The sequence below is a fragment of the Ammodytes marinus genome (genome assembly GCF_949987685.1).
Source record: "Ammodytes marinus genome assembly, chromosome: 3".
Taxonomy (NCBI): domain Eukaryota; kingdom Metazoa; phylum Chordata; class Actinopteri; order Uranoscopiformes; family Ammodytidae; genus Ammodytes; species Ammodytes marinus.
The window spans coordinates 25,442,716-25,467,251 of NC_137232.1; the positions used below are offsets into that span (position 1 = coordinate 25,442,716).

The 24,536-nt window shown below is 43.2% G+C and overlaps 2 protein-coding genes across 2 annotated transcripts in view; both read right to left on the bottom strand.

Moving 5' to 3' along the window:
- Positions 1 to 2,940: 2,940 nt before the first annotated feature.
- Positions 2,941 to 5,440, bottom strand: rflnb (refilin B; the record flags this gene model as incomplete). The annotated part of the gene is made up of 3 exons (XM_080053351.1): positions 4,672 to 5,440; positions 4,105 to 4,199; positions 2,941 to 3,259 (listed from the first exon to the last, which is right to left on the bottom strand). The coding sequence occupies exons 1-3, from the start codon at positions 4,867 to 4,869 to the stop codon at positions 2,941 to 2,943; spliced, it is 612 nt and encodes a 203-aa protein (XP_079909477.1). The 5' UTR covers positions 4,870 to 5,440.
- Positions 5,441 to 5,549: 109 nt separating this feature from the next.
- vps53 (VPS53 subunit of GARP complex) overlaps positions 5,550 to 24,536 on the bottom strand; it is a 31,948-nt gene continuing 12,961 nt past the window's right edge. The window contains exons 12-22 of the mRNA XM_080053340.1: positions 24,127 to 24,225; positions 21,291 to 21,385; positions 19,494 to 19,736; positions 16,327 to 16,477; positions 15,611 to 15,693; positions 15,440 to 15,518; positions 14,894 to 15,042; positions 14,709 to 14,778; positions 14,347 to 14,484; positions 9,456 to 9,560; positions 5,550 to 6,996 (exon numbers count right to left, since the gene is read on the bottom strand). Of these exons, the coding sequence (XP_079909466.1) occupies positions 6,829 to 6,996; positions 9,456 to 9,560; positions 14,347 to 14,484; positions 14,709 to 14,778; positions 14,894 to 15,042; positions 15,440 to 15,518; positions 15,611 to 15,693; positions 16,327 to 16,477; positions 19,494 to 19,736; positions 21,291 to 21,385; positions 24,127 to 24,225 (1,380 nt within the window). The 3' untranslated portion in view covers positions 5,550 to 6,828. The remainder of the gene's footprint in view (positions 6,997 to 9,455; positions 9,561 to 14,346; positions 14,485 to 14,708; positions 14,779 to 14,893; positions 15,043 to 15,439; positions 15,519 to 15,610; positions 15,694 to 16,326; positions 16,478 to 19,493; positions 19,737 to 21,290; positions 21,386 to 24,126; positions 24,226 to 24,536) is intronic.

The following is a 24,536-nucleotide window of genomic DNA, read 5'->3' on the forward strand; positions in this document are numbered from 1 at the left end:
ATGGGTAATGTGCAATAAAAGGGCAAAGAGTGATATACACTGAGGTGATGGTGTAAGGGGTTACTTCACGCCTACTGTTTGCCAATGGTGGCAACAATTTCTGAGGAAACCCCCTGTCACAGACATTATCAAGAAACATTGAATTAATTATCTTTCACACTCAAAGTAGAATTTACTTACTTTAGAGACCGTTTGTGGAATAAGCTTCAGGCTGATATCATAGAGGCTCTCTATTTCCCCCCAGTCAGTTTGTCAACATAATCACACAGTGACTTCTTTAACCATTTTCCTGGATAACACTTTGTATAAAGCAGAAAGCATTTATAATATGACCTACTTTAAAGGTGCACTACTTTGAGTGTGTCAGAGAAGTGAACATGTTCTAAGGTGTACAACTAAATAAACTTTCTTCACAGGAAAATGAAATCCCTAGAACACTGTTTGAAGTTATAAGCTTGTTGAAAAGTTACTGTTTCACTGTTGTATAGCAGCAGGGCCCACGGTTTGGTTTACAAATATATGCTAGTCTTACGTTTCCTCAAAAATAATCTAGTTTTTATTTATGATGATACAATTATTCAATACTAAGAATGATATGCAGATAACATATTTTGTAAACTAACTGCAGGCTCTGCAAATGTAAACAACTGCATAGTGCACCTTTAAGTCTAGCCAATTGTAGTGAACCTGTACCATTTTGGTTGCATGCTATATAAATTATCCAACATTTACAAAATGTCTGTATTAAAAATTAAAATCTGTTGAAAATGTGATTTGAAGCACAGAATCCTTTCTGCTCTGGAATGAAAACGTTTTCCTATAGCAATGTCCCTTTCTGGCCACATGAGGACAGTGAAGCAGCACAATTGTAAACACGTCTCTATAGGTCCAATCTAGAAAAAGGGGAAAATCCACTCCATTTGAAAGTATATATTACCTGAACAAATCAATAGCACATAATTGTGGATCATGTCTCATTTTAAGAATATTTACATGCCATTCCTGTGGTGAATGGCTTGTAAGTGAGTTTTCGTATGCCAAATGAATCATCATCATCATCTGCTGCTGCTCATCTTAAAAAGTAAAAAAGACAAATGACTCCCTTGTAAAATATACAGTTGTTAAACCAATTAACACTTTATTTTTACACCGGCACTGTGACTAATATATAAAAAATGAAGCATCACCAGATACAACAATAAGGCACAATGGGCCTCACAAAAACATCCATCGCCATGACTGTGGAGGGACCCGTTAATCAGCTGATAAAACCTCACAACCTAAAACTCCAACAGAATAAATACAATTTCCTTCCAAGTCAAGCAAAAAAAATAATTATAGCAGTGGCGTGCAGCTTATGATTTTCATTAGTATCTCAGTGAGTGATGTAAAAAAAGAAAAATAAACTTTATCCACTTTTCTGTTTACTCAACACACTCATGATCCATCTATACTACCTACTTCAATCAGTTTGTTTTAGCAAAACACATCACACTGGACATGAAAGTTCCCTTACTCTTCGAACATTCACATAAAACATTATGAATGGCATAAACAGTGGCCGGAGAGAAGGCTTGAGAAAAGCTTAGCATGTGCTAATGTTGTGCAGAAACACACAATACCCTGTGTAGAAACAAACCATGTGTTGAGCTACACAACATACTTTGTACAGTGTGGATAAGTTGGTGATTTCTTTGCATGCGTACAAACTCCCGCAGCACATCGTAAGGACTTTCCCGAAAGCACTCTGCACTTTGATTGCTAACAATTTATCAAAAAGAGGCAGGCCCCGCATCATTCAAATTTATAAAACCAATCACTCTTGCAAACTTGACCAACTTAATTTGACGTGAGGGAAGACACATTGCTAATGGGTGAAGTGTTCTCCTGCAAATTGCACATCAAGTCTGTAGCCCCTTTTACACAGCCAGTGAAAGCCGGGAATATGCCGGCCTTTCGGCCCTCCACCCTGCTGTTTAAATGCGACCGTTGCGGAACGAGGGAAGAAAGGTGCGAGAGATTGTTCCGGGAATTTTACTACCTCGGGGGGTAGTAAGATTCCTGACACAATCAGTTCCGCCTCTCTGTTTAAATGCTCCAGCTTGTTGTTGCGGAACAGGGGGGCGTTTGACGTTCCATACCCTACGTTCTAAACATGCGACCAAGTTAGCAGTTGAAGGACGTGTGTTTAACATTAATCACGGCGGCCTGATGTCCCGTAAAATCACCAAATAAAGGAGCGGCGTATAATCTATCTGATCATGAGGTCCGTTGCTCAATCCAAACCCCGCGCTTCATTTTGCAGAGTGGATGAGTCTATTTCTGCCCAGGAGAAGTTGTACAATGGGAAAGCTAGGCTAAGTAAGGGATAACGTATAGCGAACGGGTCACTTGCTAGAAATAAAGACCGACAAGCTGAAGCAGGAGCCGCTAAATGTTTACGTCACACCTGACGCTGTTTACAAGCAACTCTTTCATTCCGGAGCGCTGTGTAAAAGGAGCTACTGATGCGCCAGCAGGCCGGCGTTGCTTGGTTCTGTGTAAATAACACAGCAGCAAGCAAAGCCGGCATATTGGAGTGATGTTGTTCCGTCAATATGCCGCAATCTCTGTGTAAAAGGGGCTTGTGTCTTGTCATCTCTGTTTGCGTGTGCATGTGCGTGAGTGTGTGCACGTCCTTTGCCTATGCGGCTGTGGTAAACAAACCTATATTACTGTATAAGCATACACATATGACCAGGTGGTGTAGACGTAGCTAGCTGTCAAAGATGGCTGCCGTTCTGCATATGCACGACTCATTAGGGACCCACATGGTGCAAGGGGGACTGACATGGTGTATTGACAAGGGGGAGCAACAGTATAGTACAGGAGCCATGGGGTAAAAAAAAAACAACCCAATGTGTCCCCACTGCCACCTGCTCCTCCCTCCCTCCCTCCCTCTCACTGAGGTAGCTCCCTGGGGCCAGCTGCCTCTAGCTCCACGCTGGAGAGGAAGCGTCGGGATAGCCGGTGGCAGTCGTAGCTCAGCTCTGTGGAGAAGAGGGCGCTGGTTCTCTTGGGGTAGACGATGGTGGTGCTCCTGAAGTGCTGCGGCCGATGGCGAGGCTGGAACTCCAGCTGCGTCTTGTAGCGGCGCCATGTGCTGTGGGGCACGGCCATGACGGTCTGCCTGCAGTGTTCTAGGCCCTGGCCCGTGGGCTTCAAGGCCACGCCTGTGATGAAGTGGCGCGAAGAGTCGTAGTGCACGGATGAGGTGTATCTGTGTGGGAGGGAGCAAAAAGAATTGTTACATCTACGATGCATACCATCTCTCTCTACCATTGTGTCCTTGAGCAAGGCACTTAACCCCAAAATGCCCCAGGGACGCCACCGCACTGGCTAACCCTGCCTGCGCTATGATGCCTCCCCCTTTGGAGAATTGAATGTGTGTTAAATAGAAGTAGGAGGGGTTAGAGGAGATACACATTTCAATTACCTTGTGTGACTTACCATTTGTGTATCTGCTTGTGTTAAAGGAATACTTCACCCATACGGAACCGGCGTTCTATCATTATAAAATCACTATTATAATATAATGAATGAGGTTTTTCTTCCCTCAGTCTTCCCTTGGCCCAGCTGTCCTGTCAATCCTAACCCTATATTTTTCTTACTGTGATGTCACAGTAAGAAAAATGTAGGGTTAGACAGTGAGACCATACAACATTCTTTCTGCCTTTTCTCAGGCTAGGATGAACCAATTTTTTTTTTGCACATTTACTAAATAGGATCTCAGAGTTCAATACACCTTCATATTCCCACCGGTGAAGTAGGTCTTTAATTAACAATAAAGAACTTAACTTAAAGTGGAAATGTTTTGTTAAATGCAAAGCTATAGTCTGCGAACCACCTGCACCAAGTGCTGATAACATTGCAACACAAGGTCTGTGTCCCTCCTCCCCTGTGTGCTTATGTACACAGATGTTGGCCATCTTAGAACATTAAAGGCAAACATACTGCAGTCTGCATGTCCCCATGGTTTGCCTTTTTTCTCCACTAACCGGCACAGCCTCACTCCTCCAGCAAGTCTAATGCTATGCAGAACGGTTCCTATCCAAGCCAACCCACCTTATTTCCTTTGCGGGCAATGGATCAAGGGCTATGCCTTCCCCAAAGGACAATGGGTGTAGCTGTTGGAAAGATCCCGATGCTGAAACTGGAACCTGCAATGAGAAAATGTGTCAAACAAGGAGCCAATACTGGTAGTTCTCATGGGCTCAGTGCTGAAGAGACACACTTTCATCAGTTGGCCACCCATGACTTCTTGCAGGAATGTCTAAAGTTCTGCGTTTTGTTGGCAATTGGTTTAAATATCGGGTCATAGAGAGTGAGCATTAAAACAATGGGCATATGATTGCCACACAGCAACACATTCAGAGCTAACTTCCTGTGTGCAGTCAGTGAAATCATCCAGTGTAAGGCAACCTGGGATTTGTTGTATACATCACCACCATAGGCCTAACACATTTACTTAGGAATTTGTGTTATCAAGCTCTGTATTCCATATCAAATGACAAAATAACAAAATATGTATTTGAAAAAAAAACATGTTCAGCTGCAATTTGTGTTCGTTGCCTTGCTCCAGAGGCAGTTCAACCATATTGCTTGAATAGTCGGGTAGTAGACGTTACCTACCAAGGAGCCCCTTCCCTCGTCTTCAGACACGGGGCTCACTGCCCCGGCTTTCTCCGCACACACGGGCAGCAGCCAGGCGCTGGGGCTCGGGCTGGGGGGTAACCCGGAGTCCGGGCTGTCAAGTCCTCTCTCAGCCCTGCAGCTCATATCCAGAGGGTCTCCTTCACAAACATATGGCAAGTTCAACCTGCCAACCATTTCTAGTTAAAAAAAAAGTTGCAAAACTCCAGCGAGTAAAACCGCAGCTTTTACGAAAGCGAATTACTTCCAGTTTGCAGACAGTTCCTTGCTTCACAGCTTATGTTTTCTGTTATTGCAAAGTCCCACGGTGTAACCGCGAACCTCTTCCCCGGACAGGATGCGCCACTGCCCGCTGGAAATATCATCAAACGGGCGGTATTCCCTCGACTGCCACCAACACCAGACCTTAAAAGCACCACTTCACAGCAGGAGAATCATCAAGTTTCCTTCACTTCCTGCAGTTAAAAGCATGACGGCCAACTCCACTGTGACTGTGTGATAGGAGTTGTGAAAGTTCAGTCCGCTTCTGAAGCGAGCAAAGCAATGTGAGCGCAGTCCTGCTGCCCGCGGCTCGTCTTCAAACTTCTCTCCCACTCAAAGAGGCCACGGTCCACACACACATGAAAGGAAACGCCTTCTCAAGCATTTACGAAATCCTGATTGGATGGGCGATAAGTGGCAACCAGACACGGAGCTGGCCATGGGAACTTTTCCAGCCCCCTCATTCAAACTTGGACCATGGTAAGAAAAAAAGAAAAGGTCAGGTTGATAAGTTTGCCTGGTATTGTGCTCTGTATTAAATGCAAATTGAAACAGTGTATGACTACACCCAGGAGTAGATGAAGCACAAGGGAATATCGGAGACAACGTTTTAATAGTCTTCAACAATTACCTGTTTGCAGTATACAATTGAGACATATACAAACAATTAGCATATTGTACCTGGAAAGGCAGGAATGTGAACATGAATGCAGACAGTTTCCTTTGATCTAACTGGGACTTGCCAAACAGAGGCACTGGCATCAAAATCAGAGAGCATTACCAGAGGGTTGACTTTAAATAAGAAGTATGTTTTGTTTTTCTTCAAACACTGATTTTTGCTGAATAGGCTACAGGAGGGAGCTTCAGAGACCCAAACACATTCTATAGTGTCTAAAAGACTCGAAATGCATTTTATGACAAAATATATTATTTTCCAGAAGTTTGCAATTTGCCATGTATATGGAGCAATGGATAAATGTACGCTCTCTCATCTTGTTTTCCAGTCTACACTAAGTAGACATAATGTATTCAAAGAATATTTTGGACTGAGGGCACACAATTGTACTTATGTGCACTTATACAATATATACCCCGGTATACCCACCCTCCCCCCTTGGGCAACGTCCCAAGTTAAAAAGACTTCAGCTAGCTGGTTCTAATTTCCAAGCCAACCTAGAGGGATTATAAATGCCAAAACAAAGTCAGCCTCATGTTCTGACTGAAGATTCAGGAAATCCAAAGATCCTCTTTGTCCAAGACATTTGGGACTCTAAACCCCAAGAGTCAGAGACATTAATTTTAACGTCAACGTTCCCACAAACAATCCCGACACCTATGACGCATGTCCACTTGAATGGATGGCGGAGTTGCACACAAATTTCTGTCCCTCACTTGAAATGAAAAACAGTAGAGGAAAACCTTGGCTATTCTTGGAATACATCAACTTAAATCAAGATCATGCTGCCTGCAATCAGCCTGGATTAAACACATCCCCCAGAGGCTCTCTAAGCAGAATTGAGTTAACAGCACTACATTCGGGTCTTTGGAGTGCAAATATACTGCGCAACCATGTACTGCTGTTACAAAGCCCAGATATTAGTGTCATGATATGAAAGACTGGAGTTTACAGAAGTAAATGACGTGTCAAAACAGCAAAAAGCATTTGAGGAATTTTCTTCATACGCCAGCATCATGATGGGTTCACGTAACTTGTGATTTGGAAAAATTCAGTCCACTTTTTGCTTTTTCTGTAATCCTCCACCATAACTGAGTGGAGCATAATCAAGTCTTCGAGAGGAACTGCAGAACCCCCCCCCCCAATCCTGCACCCTCTTGTTTTAATTTTAAAGATGTGATTTCAGTATGTGTCTAAGTTCACAGTCTCTTCTTGATGAGTTTCTCTAGTTTGCGGATGCGGGAGGACTCCTGCTCAGGTGTGGGGGCACTGAAGAGAGAGGAGCCGCCGTCGGCCCCAGAGGGTGGAGTGGGGAGCCTCTGCCTGAAGAGCTCCAGCATGCTGCTCTGTTCACTGCGTTTCAGACCCTACACACACACACACACACACGCACACACACACACACACACAAAATAATTATGAGAAGCAATGTTAAAGCAATAGTTAAAGCAATAGATAAAAGGTGGAGTCAGCTGTTCTGGAGAATACTTTTCTTCGTTAAAATGAATAAATATCTCATGAACCGCTACCTGTACGTACTGTGCGTGCGTTGAAAAGAAAATCGATGTTAATACACAGCCTAGGCTCTTTAATCTTTGGGCGACTGTGGCTTAGGTGGTTAAGCGGGTTGGCCAACGATCTGAGGGTTGGCGGTTCGATCCCCACCCGGCCACCTGTGTCATGGTTGTTGTGTCCTTGGGCAAGACACTTCACCAGTGGCGGCTCCTGACAATAATCTCAGGGGGGGCAATTGTTGCCATGATGGGAAATATGACCCAAAATTAACCTAAATCAGATAGCATATGACAATGTCATATTGCATTTAACTGTTTGTTTTTCCTGTTCATCTGGCATAACCACTCTGGCAACATTAGACAAGCATTGCACTGTACAGTATTTTTGGAAATTAAGTTAGTTAATTTCTTGAATAAAATTATTTTAGCTCTAAAATGATGTAATTATCTGGCTGTGGCCATCACAGATAACTTGTCATCTACCAGTGTGCTCCTCAGATAGGCTTCCTTTAAAAGTTAGGAGACAAAAATGGATGCTGGCATAGCATGTGCAACATTAACAGTGCTAATCATCACATTGGTTTGGGTTACTGTCTACAGCACTTGGTAGGCGGGTTTATGTCGGACGGAGAAAGCAGCTGTCAGCTAAACGACGATCAACAGCTGATCGCCGTTCAACAGCCGATCAGCTGTTGAACGGCGCTGGCTCGTATATGCAGATTGATGTTTAATGTTTGTTTTACCTTTTCTGAGAGATGATGCATAGGGGTGACACCCAAAGTTATCCATGCGGTCTCTGTGCTGCCATCAGGATGGATAAAAAGCCAGTATACAGTCCATAATCATCATGCAGCGGCAGCAGGACAGAGCGTTAGCGCATTAGCATCCTGCTAGCCTCGTTAGCCGTTCAAACGAGCCCCGTGAAAATCCGCGTTTATACGATCCCCCAATCCATCTTGGTAGATACTTGCTTGATGGTTACATTTTGTCTGGGAAAGACCTAGTCCGAGTCCGATCAAGTAAGTAGCTTGCCAGCCTAGCCTGAGTTGATATAAAGTTGTGTTGGTCTTGAATATGACCGCTCTGGGCTGCATACTGGACATGTGACTGTATCAGTCACTGTAATTGGTTTATTGTTTACTGTACGTATGACGACAACACGTTAGGGCGAGCACCCCCGGAACCCATAGAGATTGCATTGCGAGGCTTGCAGTTTGAAAAAAAAAAGTTTTACATTGATGTCTATGAGAGCGCTGGGGGCGATTTTCAACCAGCCCGACATCGCCCCAGAGTGACGGTACAGAGCACAGACGCTGATTGTACAATGATATTCAGACTTAGATGCAGGTAAAAACTGTATTGAAATCATAAATTATGATTATTAATACAAAAAAAAAAAAAATCATCATTATTATTAATTATTATATTTTTGTTTTTTGCTGATATGGCTCAAGGAGGGCGTCGCCCTATCGCCCTCTATGGGCGAGCCGCCACTGCACTTCACCCACCTTGCCTTGTGTGAATGTGTATGATTGCTGTATGTTTGAGGTGGTGGTCGGAGGGGCCGTTGGCGCTGAATGGCAGCCACACTTCCGTCAGTCTGCCCCAGGGCAGCTGTGGCTACTCTCATAGTTTACCACCACCGGTATGACTGTGTGTGAACGAATTGAACCAGGAACCCTGTAAAGCTTCTTTGAGTGCCTAGGCAATAAAGTGCTATATAAAACCTATCAATTATTATTATTATTTAACTGGTACGTTAACAAAGGGGCCCACCATAGTGAGCAACATGCCAGTTTACAGAGCCTAGGTTGTGCATAACACTGGATTTTCCCCCCCACATGCATTCAATACAGATTGGTAGCGGATTATGAGGAGATATTCTCTGATTTTGACGAATGTGATTTTGTTAAATAGCATTCTCAAGAATCACAGACTCCCCTATAAATGAGAAGATAAATACCACCCTCAGATACTGATGTTCAGAGTGAGCTAGAACCAGCTTGCCTCTTCAAAAGGTAACAAAGTCCACCTACAAGCTACCTTAATGCTAACGATTTAACACTTTAGATATAGTTTGTATAAATGGATTTAAGGGGATTTTTGTTACTGTTAAAACAGAGCCAGGCTTGCCGTTTCCACCACTAATTAGCTAATTAAGCTAACAGGCCGCTAGGTCAAGCGTCAAATTAAAAGATACAGCTACAGCAGTGGTATTAATCTATAACTCTCAACAGGAAAGCAAATCAGCATGTTTCCCAGACATTTTGAACTATTTCTTTAAAATACTGGTGGGAGTCAAAGCAGCTGACCTTCATGTCCAGAATCTTCTGGAAGGTCTCAGGGTTGCCGTCAGCCAGGAGCTTGATGTAGTTATCAACAAACACCACGGGAGGTTCATGCGGGGCCATCACCACCTGAGGGACAAAGTAAGAGGTTAATGTTGGCTTCAGCCCCTCCCTCCTCTCCTGTGAGCCATCATGGGACGACCCAAGATATCTTTAAATGATCCCACATGGTGCAGCTATGGTCCAAATGAAGAAAAGAAAACCAAGTAGCTCAGCGTTGCCAAGTCCACTTTTTATAATCGACTTTGGGCTTGTTTTTTTTGTGAAGTCGCTTACAAATATTTTCTGTCACTGGTTGCGGTTATTTGGACTTGCTTCTAAAGTGCAGTTGCTGATTTGGGCTTGCTGCTCATGCATTAAATAAAGTTTAAGTTTCTTGTCATCTTATTTTTCTAGATAAGCCTTCTTTTAGGGCCTGGTTTGCTTGTTTCTTTCACGAGATCTGGCAACACTGCTCTAGCTGTGAATGAAGTCGAGACTATATGGTTCTATATTTAGGAGCCCACTCCTCACCCATTTATTTTATTTCCTTTTTACACAACAATTACTCCACGCATCAGTGGGTAAGAATTAGTTTCACCGGTAATTATTTTTTGGGGGTATAATGAGTCTGGGCAAAAATCTGCATTAGTCAAGAAGAGCAGGCAGAACGCGTTTAATGAGGCACACGTCTTTCTGGATTGGATTCTTTTTTTTTCTTTCCCCCTCAACAATAGAGTCTGGGTGGAAAACGTGGATAGGATATCGCATTTCTTGTAGCTGCTACAAAGCAGGGCCGTCCAACACATGGCTCACAGACCCCCACCTCCCAACTCATGCAAAATGTAGGCACACAGGGATCATCTGACAAAATATTTCTCCTTTCCTTTCCTTCACTATGAAAAAAAAATATATATATTTAAAAATCCCGATCTGCCCTTTCCAAACTCGACTCATCTCTTTTTGCTCAAGGTAAAATATATAAGAAGAGGGAGCTGTGCAGGGAGGGGACAGCGTGGAGGAATCAGAAGCAGAGAGAGAAAGAGAGAGAGAAAAAGAGAGAGAGAGAGAGAGAGAGAGAGAGGAGCAGGCATGAAAGGCTCAGGATTGTGTGGAATTCTTTGCTTTCTTACTAGCCCTGCTGCTGACTGAGTGATTTACTTAGCAACTGTCCTGGAGCCGGGCCAAGGGAAAGGCCTGTAGGGACCTTGTTTAAAAAAAAAGGGGGGAGAGGTAGTTTAAGAATGAAAAAGGGCATAAAAAAGAGACAGCAAAATAGTGTGTGTGTGTGTGTGTGGGGGGGGGGCATTCAGGCTGAACAAGGAGATGGGGGGGGGGGGTGGGGTTGCCTTTTAAATATTCCGCAGAAGAGAAGTTGGGGAGGTGGGAGAGGGAGCTATGGAGCTATGGTGGGCTGGGCTGGAAGAGCGTGGAAAACAGCCACGTCTCACAGGCAAACAAACCGGGCCAGGAGAGGCCGTCTCAGACAGACAGAGGGAATCCTGTGTACTTGTGAACATACATAAATGAGCACTGACTCACAAAATCAGACAACCCAAATATATCTATCCATCTTGATGCAGATTACTCCGACAGCTGCATGAAAGATTTAAGAGATGGGATCTCAACTGGAAAGAAATATATTGATTACTCTTTTTGTGTAAACTGAAAATGGATCAACAGTGGATCCAATGATTCTGCGTAATGTGAAAGGGGTCGCCAGTACTGATTCCCCCTTCAGAAAATGAACACCAATGCATCTTTCGACTCTTTGGTTTTGGTTTTAACAAAACTTTATTATTATTTTGGTTCAGTCTCGCCACAGCCGAGCTGAGAACAGCAGCGAGACATGGTTAGCAACTATAGCTGGTTGTGAACATAGTGGCAGCTAAAAGGGACATTTATTTCTCTCAGGAGTCAACAACATGAACTCCAAATGAATGCTAATGTTATTCCATGTTTGTGTAAAAAAAAAAGTAAATTGTTTATAAGGTGATAATATGTCAGTTTTGTGTTTGCGGCTCTAGAGTCTAGGTATACTTTACTATCTATCCTCTTACCTGAACTGGATTGTTTCAATACGTGTTAGATATTTTAATCAACTGGAGGACCATAACACAAGAAAAACACAAGCTTCAATTGTACCAATGAATTTCAGATACTTGTGTCTGTGTGTGTATATGGTGTGTGTGTATTGCATTGCATTTCAAGTCACAGAGTGTAATCTAAAACTATTGTTTAGGCTGGACAGATTCCTTGTATTGCCCTTCTGATACCGGGGTTTGTCGGTGGTTTTTAGATGCTCCGGTCGCAGCCTAAGGTGGAAGCAATTACCCGTGAGGAACATTGATGCTGCCCAACGTTGATGGCATAAGCTTCTCTCTACTCACATGGGCCAAGACTGTCACAGAGATAAATTGTATAGGACTCTTTCAAAACAGCTGTTTTGAGAGGGAAGCAATCCAGAGAACTCATCCTGTTATGCCTTCTTGTAAACAGGGCCAAACATAATGCTTGTGAACGTATCTTTTTTATCTCATAATAATCCCATTTGTCTATCACTCAAGAGTGAGAATTGTTCTTCTGTAGGCTATCTTTTATAATGTTTCCTTAGACATTTCTAGCAGTATCAGATTTGCAGCCTCCACAACGATTATTTTGTCTATTGCTGTCACAGTAATGCTTGTGAATCACTCGGAGGCTCTAATGCAGTGTCAGCTATACGTCTGAGACTGTTCCTTCTGAAGCGGGCGTCTAGATCACATTCCAGCCAAAGGGGCCCACTGCCAGTCCAATTCAGAAGAAGCAGACAGTGGTGGGGCTGATGCGCATGCATTCTACAATTGCATAATGAAAAAAGCCCCTTTAATGTGTGGCAGATGAGTGGAAATCCCATGTATATACATTCAGGGCATTTTTCCCCCCAGGAAACAAAGACCAGCCTTAAACAGGCCATATGGAACAGTGTGCATCCCAGTAGAAAACAATCACAAGAGGCAAAAAAAACATGTCATGGTGAGGAAGATTTTGCAAGACAGTCGGTTGATGAAACAAAACAGAAATAGTGAGGGCTCCAGTCTACGCCACATATTATATCATGTTTAGGGCTGACACGTTAATAACATGTTTACTCAAAATCCTTTTACCGCCACACATTTTGTCGGTGATGAACGCGGCCACGTTTTGTGATTATGACCCTCAGCCCGCCCCGTAGATTGGGAAATCAGTAAGAGATGGAGCAATAATGTTGTGTATCGCAACGATCGCATAGAGAAACAGGTCTCTATGAGCAGAAATGGATAAAGAAAAGGGTATTTTGTCATTGTTTTACATTTGTGTAAAGTAAGCGTATTTGTCCACTCCCATGCTGATTAGAGTATTTAAAACTACATATCCCTTTAAGGTACATTTAATTATGGATCAATCATGCAATTAAAACCGAGTAAATATTTTATTCAATTGACAACCCTAAATATTTAACAATATAATGTCAAAATGTTTAAATCAGTGTCGTCTGCCATTGATCCACTGTATTACACAGTGAAGACAGGGCTGGCATAGGCCATAAGGGAAGGTCAGCCTAACTGCTATAAACATCAAGACAGTCCGACCATGATAACCTTAGGAAGGAAAGAAGGCCTCAGGGGAGTCCAAGGGAAACCAAGGGGCAGGAAGACGTGTACTGTGTGTATGTACATTTCTGTTCACTCCAGGGACAGTTAATTAGGGTGTGGTTGAGCTACAGCCACATACCACTGTCCTCTAGGGTCGCATAAGGTCATTCTGAAGCATGGCTAACTGTGTGAAGCCAGACTTTACTCTTCTCATGGAAAGCAGCATCCCAATACACACCATGTTACTGTATGCGTGCCATGTGAGTGTGTGTTCTCGTGACTGGAGGCATTGTTGCATGCCTTTAATTAGACAATCACACCTTTCGCCTGGCTCAAGGTCAAACACATACTGTGTTAAAGAACATGTTTGTGTGTGTGTGTGTTGCGTTGGCCCATCTCTCACTCATTAAACCAATAGTGCATGAGCTTCCATTCCTGATGCGAGGTGGGTTATTTTATGGAAAAATGCTGATAAAATGCTATTGTGAGTGGGGTTAAAGACACAATTAAAGGGTTATTCTCCCCCAAAATAAACTCTTAGGTAGCTAATCTGTTTGAGAGACTCAAGACAAAGCATTTTAATTATGGCTTTCCATTCAAACCACGAAAAACACACAAAAGCGGAAATGTTTGTCTAGTCGATTGCTGCGTCTAACGATGGAACCTCAATCAGTGGAAAAAGCAGTTAGCTGCAGGTTGTGCCAGACTATCCTCGCCTGAGTGTCGACACTAAAGTGTCTGACTGGATCTGTCAGAGTGTTAACATTAAACCTGCAATGGCAAACAAGAGATAAAGACAACTCATTCAGACCAAACTTACACAAAAGGGTTCTATCCTAAAGTTCCGAGCCTTTAAAAGGTCAGAAATAGAAGCTTTGGTGGTTTAAAATGTCCGGCCACAAATTTGGCCACCGTAGTTAAATGTCATAAAATCTGAAGTGTCCCATACAGATAAGAGCGGCTCTGATAATGTGTTCAAGTTGAAACTATTTTCTATTTAGAGCTGAGCTCAGGTTCCCATTAAAGTCTATCAGTAAAAGATTGCGAGCTCTTTTCTGAGTTTATACAGGAAAGGTAAACTGTTTAAATTAGTCTCCTCTGACCTTTGAAACAAGGCTGAGTGTTTTTCCAACATTCATTTAAAAGATTGTTAGGCTCAGCACATTTTCGCATTGACATAGAATTGCAGCTAAAAGCTCCAAAGAAAAAAAGAAAAGCGCTGTACTCAAAAGCTAAAAAATGCCTTCCCCTTTCCTCCTCACCTTAAGGATCATCTCTGCGCGAGTCATGCCTTTCACCACTATCTTGGTGTAGCTGGCAGGGGCCTTACGATTCACTTGGGAGCCTATGGAGGGCAGATCCAGCAAGACTGTCTTCAGGGAGTGAGTGTCAAGCAGGAGCTGGTAGGATAAGACACACTTAGTCAGAAACTCAGGCATATAAGAACAGCAATTCAAGCCTAAAACATGTTTACCAGTGAACGTAAATTATGTACAGCATTCCATTTTTGATGCCATCATGGTATAGGGCACACACACGTACAGCTTAAAATGTGCTTACGATGGTGACTGAAAATGCAGCGCAAATGAAGCTTCTGTGCAGATTTGCATACGTCCGAACTTACTTGTTCAGCTCCCACCATGCTGATAGGCTTACATCTGAACAGGTGGTTGATAAATTTGGGAATGAAAGAACTAAAGGAGAGAAAGAAATGACAAATATATATCAACTCTATGGAACATTTCATTATAAGTGTATGGATAGAAGTGTGATGCCAGTATGACTGTGGGTGTGTATTATGTATTGTACTTTGTGAACTTGATGCAGAATTGCGTGAAGTATTTGCGCGTGGAGGCCAGATTGTCTCTGATGATGGGCACATTTTGCTTAATGTGCATGATGATGGACGTGACATAAGGACTCTGGTCACCAACGTGCTCCACACTTTGCCATGGCATCTAGAAGAGAGAGAGACACACAGACAGACAGGAAGGTAGCTTTAAGTGTCCAGCGCTACATATGTACCCTTTTATATATAGTTCCATCATCAGGGTTATTTGACAGTCCCGTTAAATGCAATACAAATGAAAACAGAGACATCTATTTAATGTTTAAATCATTGAGTGCTATGGCACCTTCTTACAGCATTGTTCAAGAGCATAATGTAAAATGTGTTCATTAAATGGATGGGATTGAAACATATTGTCATATCTTATTGTCATATACTATTAGTTGAATGTTTAACTGTGTGTGTGTGTGTGTGTGTGTGTGTGTGTGTGTGTGTGTGTGTGTGTGTGTGTGTGTGTGTGTGTGTGTGTGTGTGTGTGTGTAGGTGTGTGTGTGTGTGTGTCCAACCTTGCTCATAGCACTGAGAGCAGGGTCACAGGCAGCATCAAGATCTTGAACAAGTAGCTGGATGCTGTTTGAGATGACACTGATAGAAAAAGTAAATATTTGACAGCATTAATACACACTCGTCACTTTAAAGGAAGGCTCTTTTTGTGCTGCTCTGCGGTTGTGACTTACGTGCTGAATGTATCCATCTCCCCAGTCAAATTAATTCTCTCCACCAGGACTTTATCAACTTTCTCTTTTAGCTTCTCTTCCAACTGGAACACACACACACAAGGGCAAAAACATGAATGCACACACATACATACATAAAATGCTTCTTTCCCCAAGAGTGTTATCCTTTCAAATGTGTGTTGGATTAGTTAGAAAATACTGACTTAAAATTGCTGTATGCGTGTTGAAATTTTTTTTTGTAATCCAAACTGCCACTATGAGTTGGCAAAACACTGATGCAACACAGGTCAGATATTTTGTAACTGCTACATGATGTGCATCTCAAATGTTTCCTTGCAGACACTATCACTGCAGCTAAACCTTGTTTTTCTATTTTAAGATGGAGTCAGTCATTCTGGAGAACGCTTGTTGTCAAAATAACTCTTTGTCAAAATCCGTGAAAATCTCCTCACCATCAACATCACCTGTACAATAACTGTGTACTAAAATCCAGTGTTAATACACAGCAGCATAGTACACACACACACACACACACACACACACACACACACACACACACACACACACACACACACACACACACACACACACACACACACACACACACACACACACACACACACACACACACACACACACACACACACACACACACACACACACACACAATTGATCTTGAGGTGTGTGTATCTGCGTGCTTATTTGTATGTCCATGCCTGTTGTGTGGTAGCCAGGCAGTACTCTGCAGTGCTGAGGATGCTGCAGATGAGGCAGAGCTCATCCACCGTGAACTTTGCAGCTTCTGGGCCTTCTTTCTCCTTCAGTAGACTGCTGATGGTCAGACCACCACTGCTACTGCTGCTAGATCTGGACAGAGAGAGAGAGAGACGGAGAGACGGAACACAGGAGAGTGAGAGAGAGAGAGTGAGGGAGAGAGAGAAAGAGAGAGAGAAAGAAAATAATTAAAAAAGAGAAAGAGATACACATTAAAAATAGTGGAAAAATGCTTGATGACAGAACATCTAAACCATGTGTTACTCGCCTGGTTATAACTGAACAAACTGCTTATTGATAACTAAGATTACACTTTGAGTGTTAGTTGGTACTTGTATAATGGCATTCATCACTAAAGTTTGAGTGATAGCTGGTTTCAGTATTGTGTGTTTAAAAGTGTGTTTACATTTGGATCATAGATTACTGTATGCCTTAAGGGTGGATTGGGGGGAGGGGGGGGATCAGGGGTTGCGGCTAACCCCCCAAGACGATACTGTGTGTTGTAAGACTGGCTGATGTGGACCCCAACTTTGCTACCGAGCTGTAGGGAAAACTCAATGTGAAAAACATATTTTTAATCCGCAGGTAAAGAAATCCATTTAAGTAAGCGAGACACAAAGGGCATAACTATAAGCAGATGCAAAGTGTTGGGATGTATGTTGGGCCAATGAGGCTTCAACAGGGACCCAGTCATTAATAAACGTCATAACAGAGACATGTGGGTAAAACCACAACATAGCTCCAGCTCCTTTCGGAGGCCCCTTTTAAAAAAAACTTGCAAAACCAATTCACAGCACACCACGCAACCGTGTCTGTGTATGTCTGTTAGCGAGCACACTTGTAAAGCCTTTGAGGGGATCTTTGTATAGTGTTTGCATAGGGCTGAGAAGATGGTACACATTAGTCAGCCAGATGTGTGTGTGTGTGTGCGTGCGTGCGTGCGTGCGTGTGTGTGTGCGTGCTCACACACCATAGCCAGTGCTGGTCAATGAGCCAGAGATGTTTTTTTTCTTTCTTGCTGGTAGCATATTAGGCTTTACCACAACATAACCAACTCCAGGTCCCTCATAGCATGCCACCACAATCCATCAAAACCCAGCAAGGACTGAAGACATTAAGTTCTAAACTATACTCTTAAACAGCCCCATCATCATACCAACGGGATGAACAAATATGGACGTTACATGCTTGTTTGTGAAAAGTTAATCTGCAACAAATCTGTTTGTGTTACTGGCCAGACATTTTAATGACTCCCATGGAAAGAAGTTGTTGAAATTGTTGTTGTGAGTGAATGCTGGTGAGCCACTGAGTACTTTTGTCAGCAGGACCGTGTATGCGGGTTTAACTCAAATATACAATGGTGTGTTCATTGTAATGAGCGTGCAATGATGTGACTGTGTGATGTTTTTTTTCAAGAGTCTTTAGGAAACAATGTAGGTGGAATGGCACTGTAAATTACTAAGGCAATATGTGGTAGTCAGATCAATTCATTGCCGTCTTTTGCCTTGTAATGGTAGTGAGAAAAAAAAAGAACATTCAGAATTTAGACTTAGTATCTTCTTCTGTTTAAATAACAAAGAAAGCCACCAAGGGCCTCATTTATAACGGTGTGCGTAGAAACCATCCTAAAACATTGCGTCCGCAGAAAGCCAAAAATGTGCTGCACAAAAAAAAATTCAGATTTATAAAACTGTGCGGCGCACAGTTGCACGCAATCTTCCCTTTATAATTACACACCTGCGGTGAATTGTGCGCAGACGATCTCCACCCCGTGTCCTCCCACTTCACCTCCCAGTTTCATCCCACAATCTACCATACATGGCGAATGCTAAATAGCTCCTGAATATGATGACACACTTAATAAGCATGGAATTTTGACTGACATGAGGAAAAAAGGGAGGCAACGCGGCCGCAAAGAAAGCGACTGTGAAGGAAGAAAGCCTGTGACGTCGTGCATGTGCTGCAGAAACTGGCACACACATACACACCCGCGCTCTTATCACATATCATGATTGGCACAGTCGTTGTAGTCTTTGTAAAGCAGTTTCGCCCAACTTTGTACTGTATGAAATATCACGTATTAGCGTAGGCCTACCTGTAGTCCTATATGTAGGCCTATATAAAATATGGTGTGACAAGTGAAATAATGCCTATAGTCAATTCGAGAGAATTGTTTATCTCCCGTGAGATCCACACATTTCCAACAACGTCAGATTATAGGCCTAGTTATATCTTCCAGGGTGAATTGTTATGGGAAAGAGATGTGTGTAATGATTTGCTAAATTCATAACATGATTTTATCTAACGAAAGTACAGTTTTAATTAATATCTGCTGGGCTTAACTTTGTACAAAACTACTTTTTACACACCTCTTAAAATTTGCTCTCCCGCTGGCCACTCACAGAAACACCTCCCGACGTATAGGATATTATTATAAAGTAGCGCTATAAGATTCAACTTATAAAATATAACCAAAGCATGTAGACCTAGGCTACTTGATAAGTAATTCAACCTACATCACAACTGCATGCCATAGACTACAGTAGCCATATATTCACAACTATAGGTAAGCTTATATATTTTATTGACTAAATATATTGGGTGCCAAGCATAATTGGTCTGTGTTTTTCTGATGACTGAGCTTTATTTCGTGGTGTTGCCATTGAGTGTCGCTGATTCCCCGAGTCAGGAAAACCTTGCGGTAGCTCTACGCATGGTCGAAGGTTGGCGTAGGAATACGCACACTTCTCCGCAAATAATGTCTTTATAAATACCAACGTTTGCCACCGCACATTTTCCCGCAAATGTCTTCTCGTCTACGCAAGGTTTTTGTGCGCCGCAAGCTTTATAAATGAGGCCCCAGGTGACAGATTAAAGGGAAGTCAAATGTGACGCTTCACTTGAAAAAAGGCTTTGTAGAAGAGAGATGTTGAGATTTTTCCGTCACCACAAATCAGACATCTACAGGCACTTCCATATTGGCATTGATTCGCTGATAAACCAAAGGCAAACTCCATGTTAAGAGTATAGCATTACTTATATGGGAATGGACAGCTCTAATATATATGACTTCTTTTTTTCTAAAGGAGCAAAGCGGAGCCAGTCTTACTTAGGCAGGTTGCCCGAAAGGATCTTCCAAGCGTACTCTCTCAGGAATTTCTGGAAGATGGTTGAGAGGGCGATCATTGGTTCTCCGGTGCTCAGTTGGGAGCACTGAACCATGCACTTCTTGTAATAGACAAAGAGGTCGGCGCAGCTGGGCAGCACCGCCCCGCCCTCCTCTGTGCCGGCCTTGGGTGGGCCCTGTGCTCGGAAGTCAGCCACAAACCGGTCGATCAGCTCGCCCAGGTTCCTGCGGATGGCCCGAAAATGTACAGCCAAACCCGCAAAAGGTTCACACACACACACACACACACACACACACACACACACACACACACACACACACACACACACACACACACACACACACACACACACACACACACACACACACAAAGGCACGTGCACACACAGACGCAGGCGCACACACACACACACACGCATAGAGTGAATAAGGGACAGATGGCATTAAATGGATAAAAAAAACATTTTAACAGTAACATAAACATATGATTGGTTACTAACCCCAATAAATACACAAAAGGATAAAATAACAAGACAGAGAGCCAGATGCGTAAATAGGAGAAGAATATTCCAAGCATATCAAAATGCTCAGTAGCACAGTCAACAGGTCCACAGTCAGTTAGTGTGACCCAATCCTACTGAATAGTGGAACCAAAGCCAAGGACAAAACAAGCAGGCCACTGTTCTCTCCTGCCATGTCCCAATGGGGACAAGCTGATCTGGCTATTGCCTGTTTAAGGCCTCTGTCTGGATTGAACTGAAATGAGGTTTGTAGCTGCATAGTAGGTCAATCCTGTTCCCTTGGACAGACAAGCAGCATTAAATGCTCCAGAAAGCCAAGATAAAAGCCAAGGTAAAACGAAGAGGAAGTAGAAAATAAGGCTGGGCCCCAAACATCCTGCATCTACCGCAACAGCACGGGCAGCGTCACTGCTAAGTCTGCTGCTTCATTCTATATAGTTTTTTTTTCCAATAATTTCCATAAATAGTTCACTACATTGGGCATCTGGTCAAATGTGTGAGAATGAAATTTTAAAATGAAGGGATTCTTTTCACATATAGGCTTGTGGGAGGTTTTATTTTAAAAGACACACCAGTAGTGAAGGTTGTTGGCATGATGTCAATATCACTGTCAGCAGATTATTTCTCAATTTCTTTTTAGCAGAAAAAGACTCCTGAGCTGCAGTGTTGCGTCTCTACTGACATGCAGTAGACACACCTCATGCACGCTGTGTGGCTGCTCTGATCTAAACCCATCCCTTAACATGGACGCCGAAAAATCAAAAAAGCAGACGCAGCCGCAGAAGGATATGTGGCCCGGGCGTGAAGTGAAGAAGAATGGATTGAGAATTAAAAAAAGGAGGAATGAAACAAAACTGACAAAGAACAAAAATTCAAAGAAAGTGACTGAAGGAGGGGTAACAAAAAGAAAAGAAATAAGGTGGGATCTAAATGTAAATGAAAATAGGCAGATCTGCTGAGGCAGCACTTATCCACCCGCCCTCGTTCTTTCTCTCAGCGTCTGTGGTCGTGCAGCTAATGGGAAACATTTCTGCCACGGTGGAGACAGAGGATTGTGCAGGAAAAAGAGATGGAAAGACAGAAGAGGCAACAAAGTAGAATGGGAGTCGGGGGGGGGGGGGATCTCATTGATGAGAAGGGACAATGGAAAAAGGGATGGTTGTGCCAGCCTTGCGCACAACCTGCTCCTGATTCTGGGTCTGTGTATCACGACCCAATTTTTGCCTTGTCTGCGTGTACGAGTGTGTGCGTCACTCACTTGTCTTGGGATTCAATGTAGACGTATAGATGAGGTTCAAAGCACTTGGAGACGATGCCATGGAAAGGGTTGTCTGGAGCTTTCGCCTTCCTGGGCTTAAAAAGAATAGAAGGGAAAATGAGGAGTTGGTGGAAAACTAGTTTTTAGTTGTAGGTCCTTTGGGCGCCAATCAGTGAGTTTATGTTTTGCTTCCAGCTCAGCAAAGGAAAGGTAAATGTCAAAACACCAACATAGGAACCGTTTGGGTTTTCTATATTTGAAATGGTGCCATGTGTAACATAATAGAATCCGAAGCATTTGAACTTTCCATGCATAACATACGCTTAGCTACGACCTTATTAGCTCCACTTAGCTCTAGCTGATGCAGTCTGCGGTAAATCCTGCATTCACAAGGGTTATAATGTTCACATTTTGTTGAAACTGCATTTAAAGGGCGTGGATTTGTGGAGAACCTACAGTACATCCTTCAGCAGAGACAACAAGTATACCAGATGGAATTATTGCGTCCACACAGGCACATGGTTGTAAGTAACTGTTACTATTGTGCCACTTGAAAAAAAAGTAATATTGCCCTTAAAAAGGTGGAGTCAGCAATCCGGGAGAATGCTTGTTGTCAAAATCAGCGAATGTCTCCTCACATTCCGCTACCGGTCCGTACTGTGTGTGCGCTATTTACCAAGAAAAACGGTTAAAAACAGCTTCAAAAAACAGTTAAAAATGCTGGCAAAACCAGCTTTAAATAAGACAGAAAATAACATGGAGCCTCAAATCAATCACACCAAATTCCCTTACAATAAACTAACTATTTATACTGTGGCAAACAGAATTTGCCTTATCTTTGTTACACAACCATCAATATAACACATAAGAATACACTCTGTCACCATAGTTACTCTTGTGTTCACGCACTCACACACGCGCGCACGCGCACGCACACACACACACACACACACACACACACACACACACACACACACACACACACACACACACACACACACACACACACACACACACACACACACACACACACACACACACACACACACACACACACACACACACACACACACACACACACACACACACACACACACACACACACACACACACACACACACACACACACACACACACACACACACACACACACACACACACACACACACAAACACACCTCAGTCGTGCGCAGGAACATAATGGTGCAAAATGGGATGTTGAATTAATGTTTGGGGCGGAGGGCTCGGCCATTATTAGGCTACCAGTTCAGACTGACCAGTCTAATGACCTATAATAACCATGAACACCTACAGTGCTTATGGTTATTAAGAAAAAAATGCAACCTTTTAAAGTAAAATTCATCAATCTGGTGCACTTTGAGAAGAAAATTGCATGGAACCAGGCCCAGGGGCCCAAGGGGGCCCTAAGCCAGAAATACTGATAGTAACTTTACATGTCACATTGTCAAAGAGCTCAGTCATGTCAATAACAGGGTCCAAAAAGGAATCGCCTAATATAAGGAAAGAAATCATCATGGGCCCCTCAACTAGTAGGTGAATAATAGAAAAGCAAGTGCAAAACTAAAGCATTATTAGCTCTGTCTTAAGCCCCTATCTCACTGGGCTGCGACTGTTTGCGACATGTTGGAGACTTCATTCGCAAGCGAGTCTCTAAACTGTCTCCAAACGTTCGCAGAGGTCTCAATTTCCTCGCATGAGTCGCAGAGCCGCGCAGTCCTGTCGCATGAATTTTGAACATGTTCAAAAAAAGTGTGCGACAAATCTGTCTCAAAACAGTCTCAGAGTGGTCGCAGGTGTCTCCAACGCGTCGCAAACCCTTCTCAATTTAGTTTCCGCGAGTCAGAAAGTGCGAGCAATGTGAGACAACTTTGCGAGGGGTTGGCGACTTATGAAACAAAATTGCGACTGATTTGAGACAAAAATGAGACGGTCATGGATGCTCGCCAGACGTTCGCGAGACATAAATGCGACCTCCTGGCAAGTGTTGGGCAGGACATTCGCAAACGTGTCGTGAGGAACCAACTCAGTGAGACTGCAAGTGAAAATTGGCGCTAATTTGCATATTTTGTCGCATTTTTGTGTCTCCAACTTGTCGCACACTGTCGCAGCCCAGTGAGATAGGGGCTTTAGGGGCTTCATGAGGGGCCTTGAAGGCCCCCTCACACATACAGTAATAAGCTTTCTATGTGTAAATTCTATACTGTTCATAAAAAGTAGCTATCCACCCTTTATCTGTTGAATAGGGATAGGGAGGAGTGGGGCAGGGGGAGGGGGGGGGGCTTTAAGAGTCTTTCCACAATCTTTTTTTCTATTTTCGCGGTGAGCATGCACAAGCATTATTTATTTGAAAAAAAAAAAAAAAAAGTGGGCCCCACACTGGGTCTTGAAACGGGCCCCGAGATCGTTGAGACCGCCCCTGCCCGCTGCGCTTTCTCTCTGCCCGGCCCCGCTCGCCTCTCCATTGAGAATGCATTAGTTGGCGCAACAAATGTTAGTTAGTCACTATGGTCACTTCCATGTCCATGCTCCGCTCCACACACCCACACACACACACACACAAACAGTGCTGGCCATCAGACCCCCCCCTACCCCACCCCCCTCCCCTCCAAATAATATTTTCTCAACGGATCTCCACGAATCACATAGATGGCCAATTTCGTTTCCAAAACGGCGAATTTCGCCGAAAGGTGACGAGTTTGCATGCCTGTAACTAGCATTTTGCTGAATCGCCGACCCTTCCTTTAAGAAGACACATTAGAAAATAAAGTTTATTTGGGCTAAATAAAGCTTGGTGGAATCTATCCAGGTCAACTAACCTTGGCCAGATCCTCGTCCTTCTCTGTGCCCACACCCTCTCCTGCCTCATCCTCCAGAAAGGGGTTAGTGGGCTCTAGAGGGCTCTCTGGCCTCTTCTGCTATAAAAAGAAAAAACACACACAGATAAAACTTTAGTATTTTTTCAATTGCTTAATATATTAGGGCACCGTGAGAGGTTTGACTTATACTAAGGTTTTCCATTCCTTCAATACTCTTGGCTGAGAACTGTTTCTGTAATTATTCCAAAAGTCTTACAAATAAAAGTTTCATCACTGTCTTCCATATTTATGTAGACTGTTTCATGGGAAGGCTTTGATTTAAACCGCGCCTCCAACTACTAAAATTCCACTTCACCAAATCCCTGATTGAATTACAGAAGCCAGCATGAATGGCTGTCAACTGAGCGGAA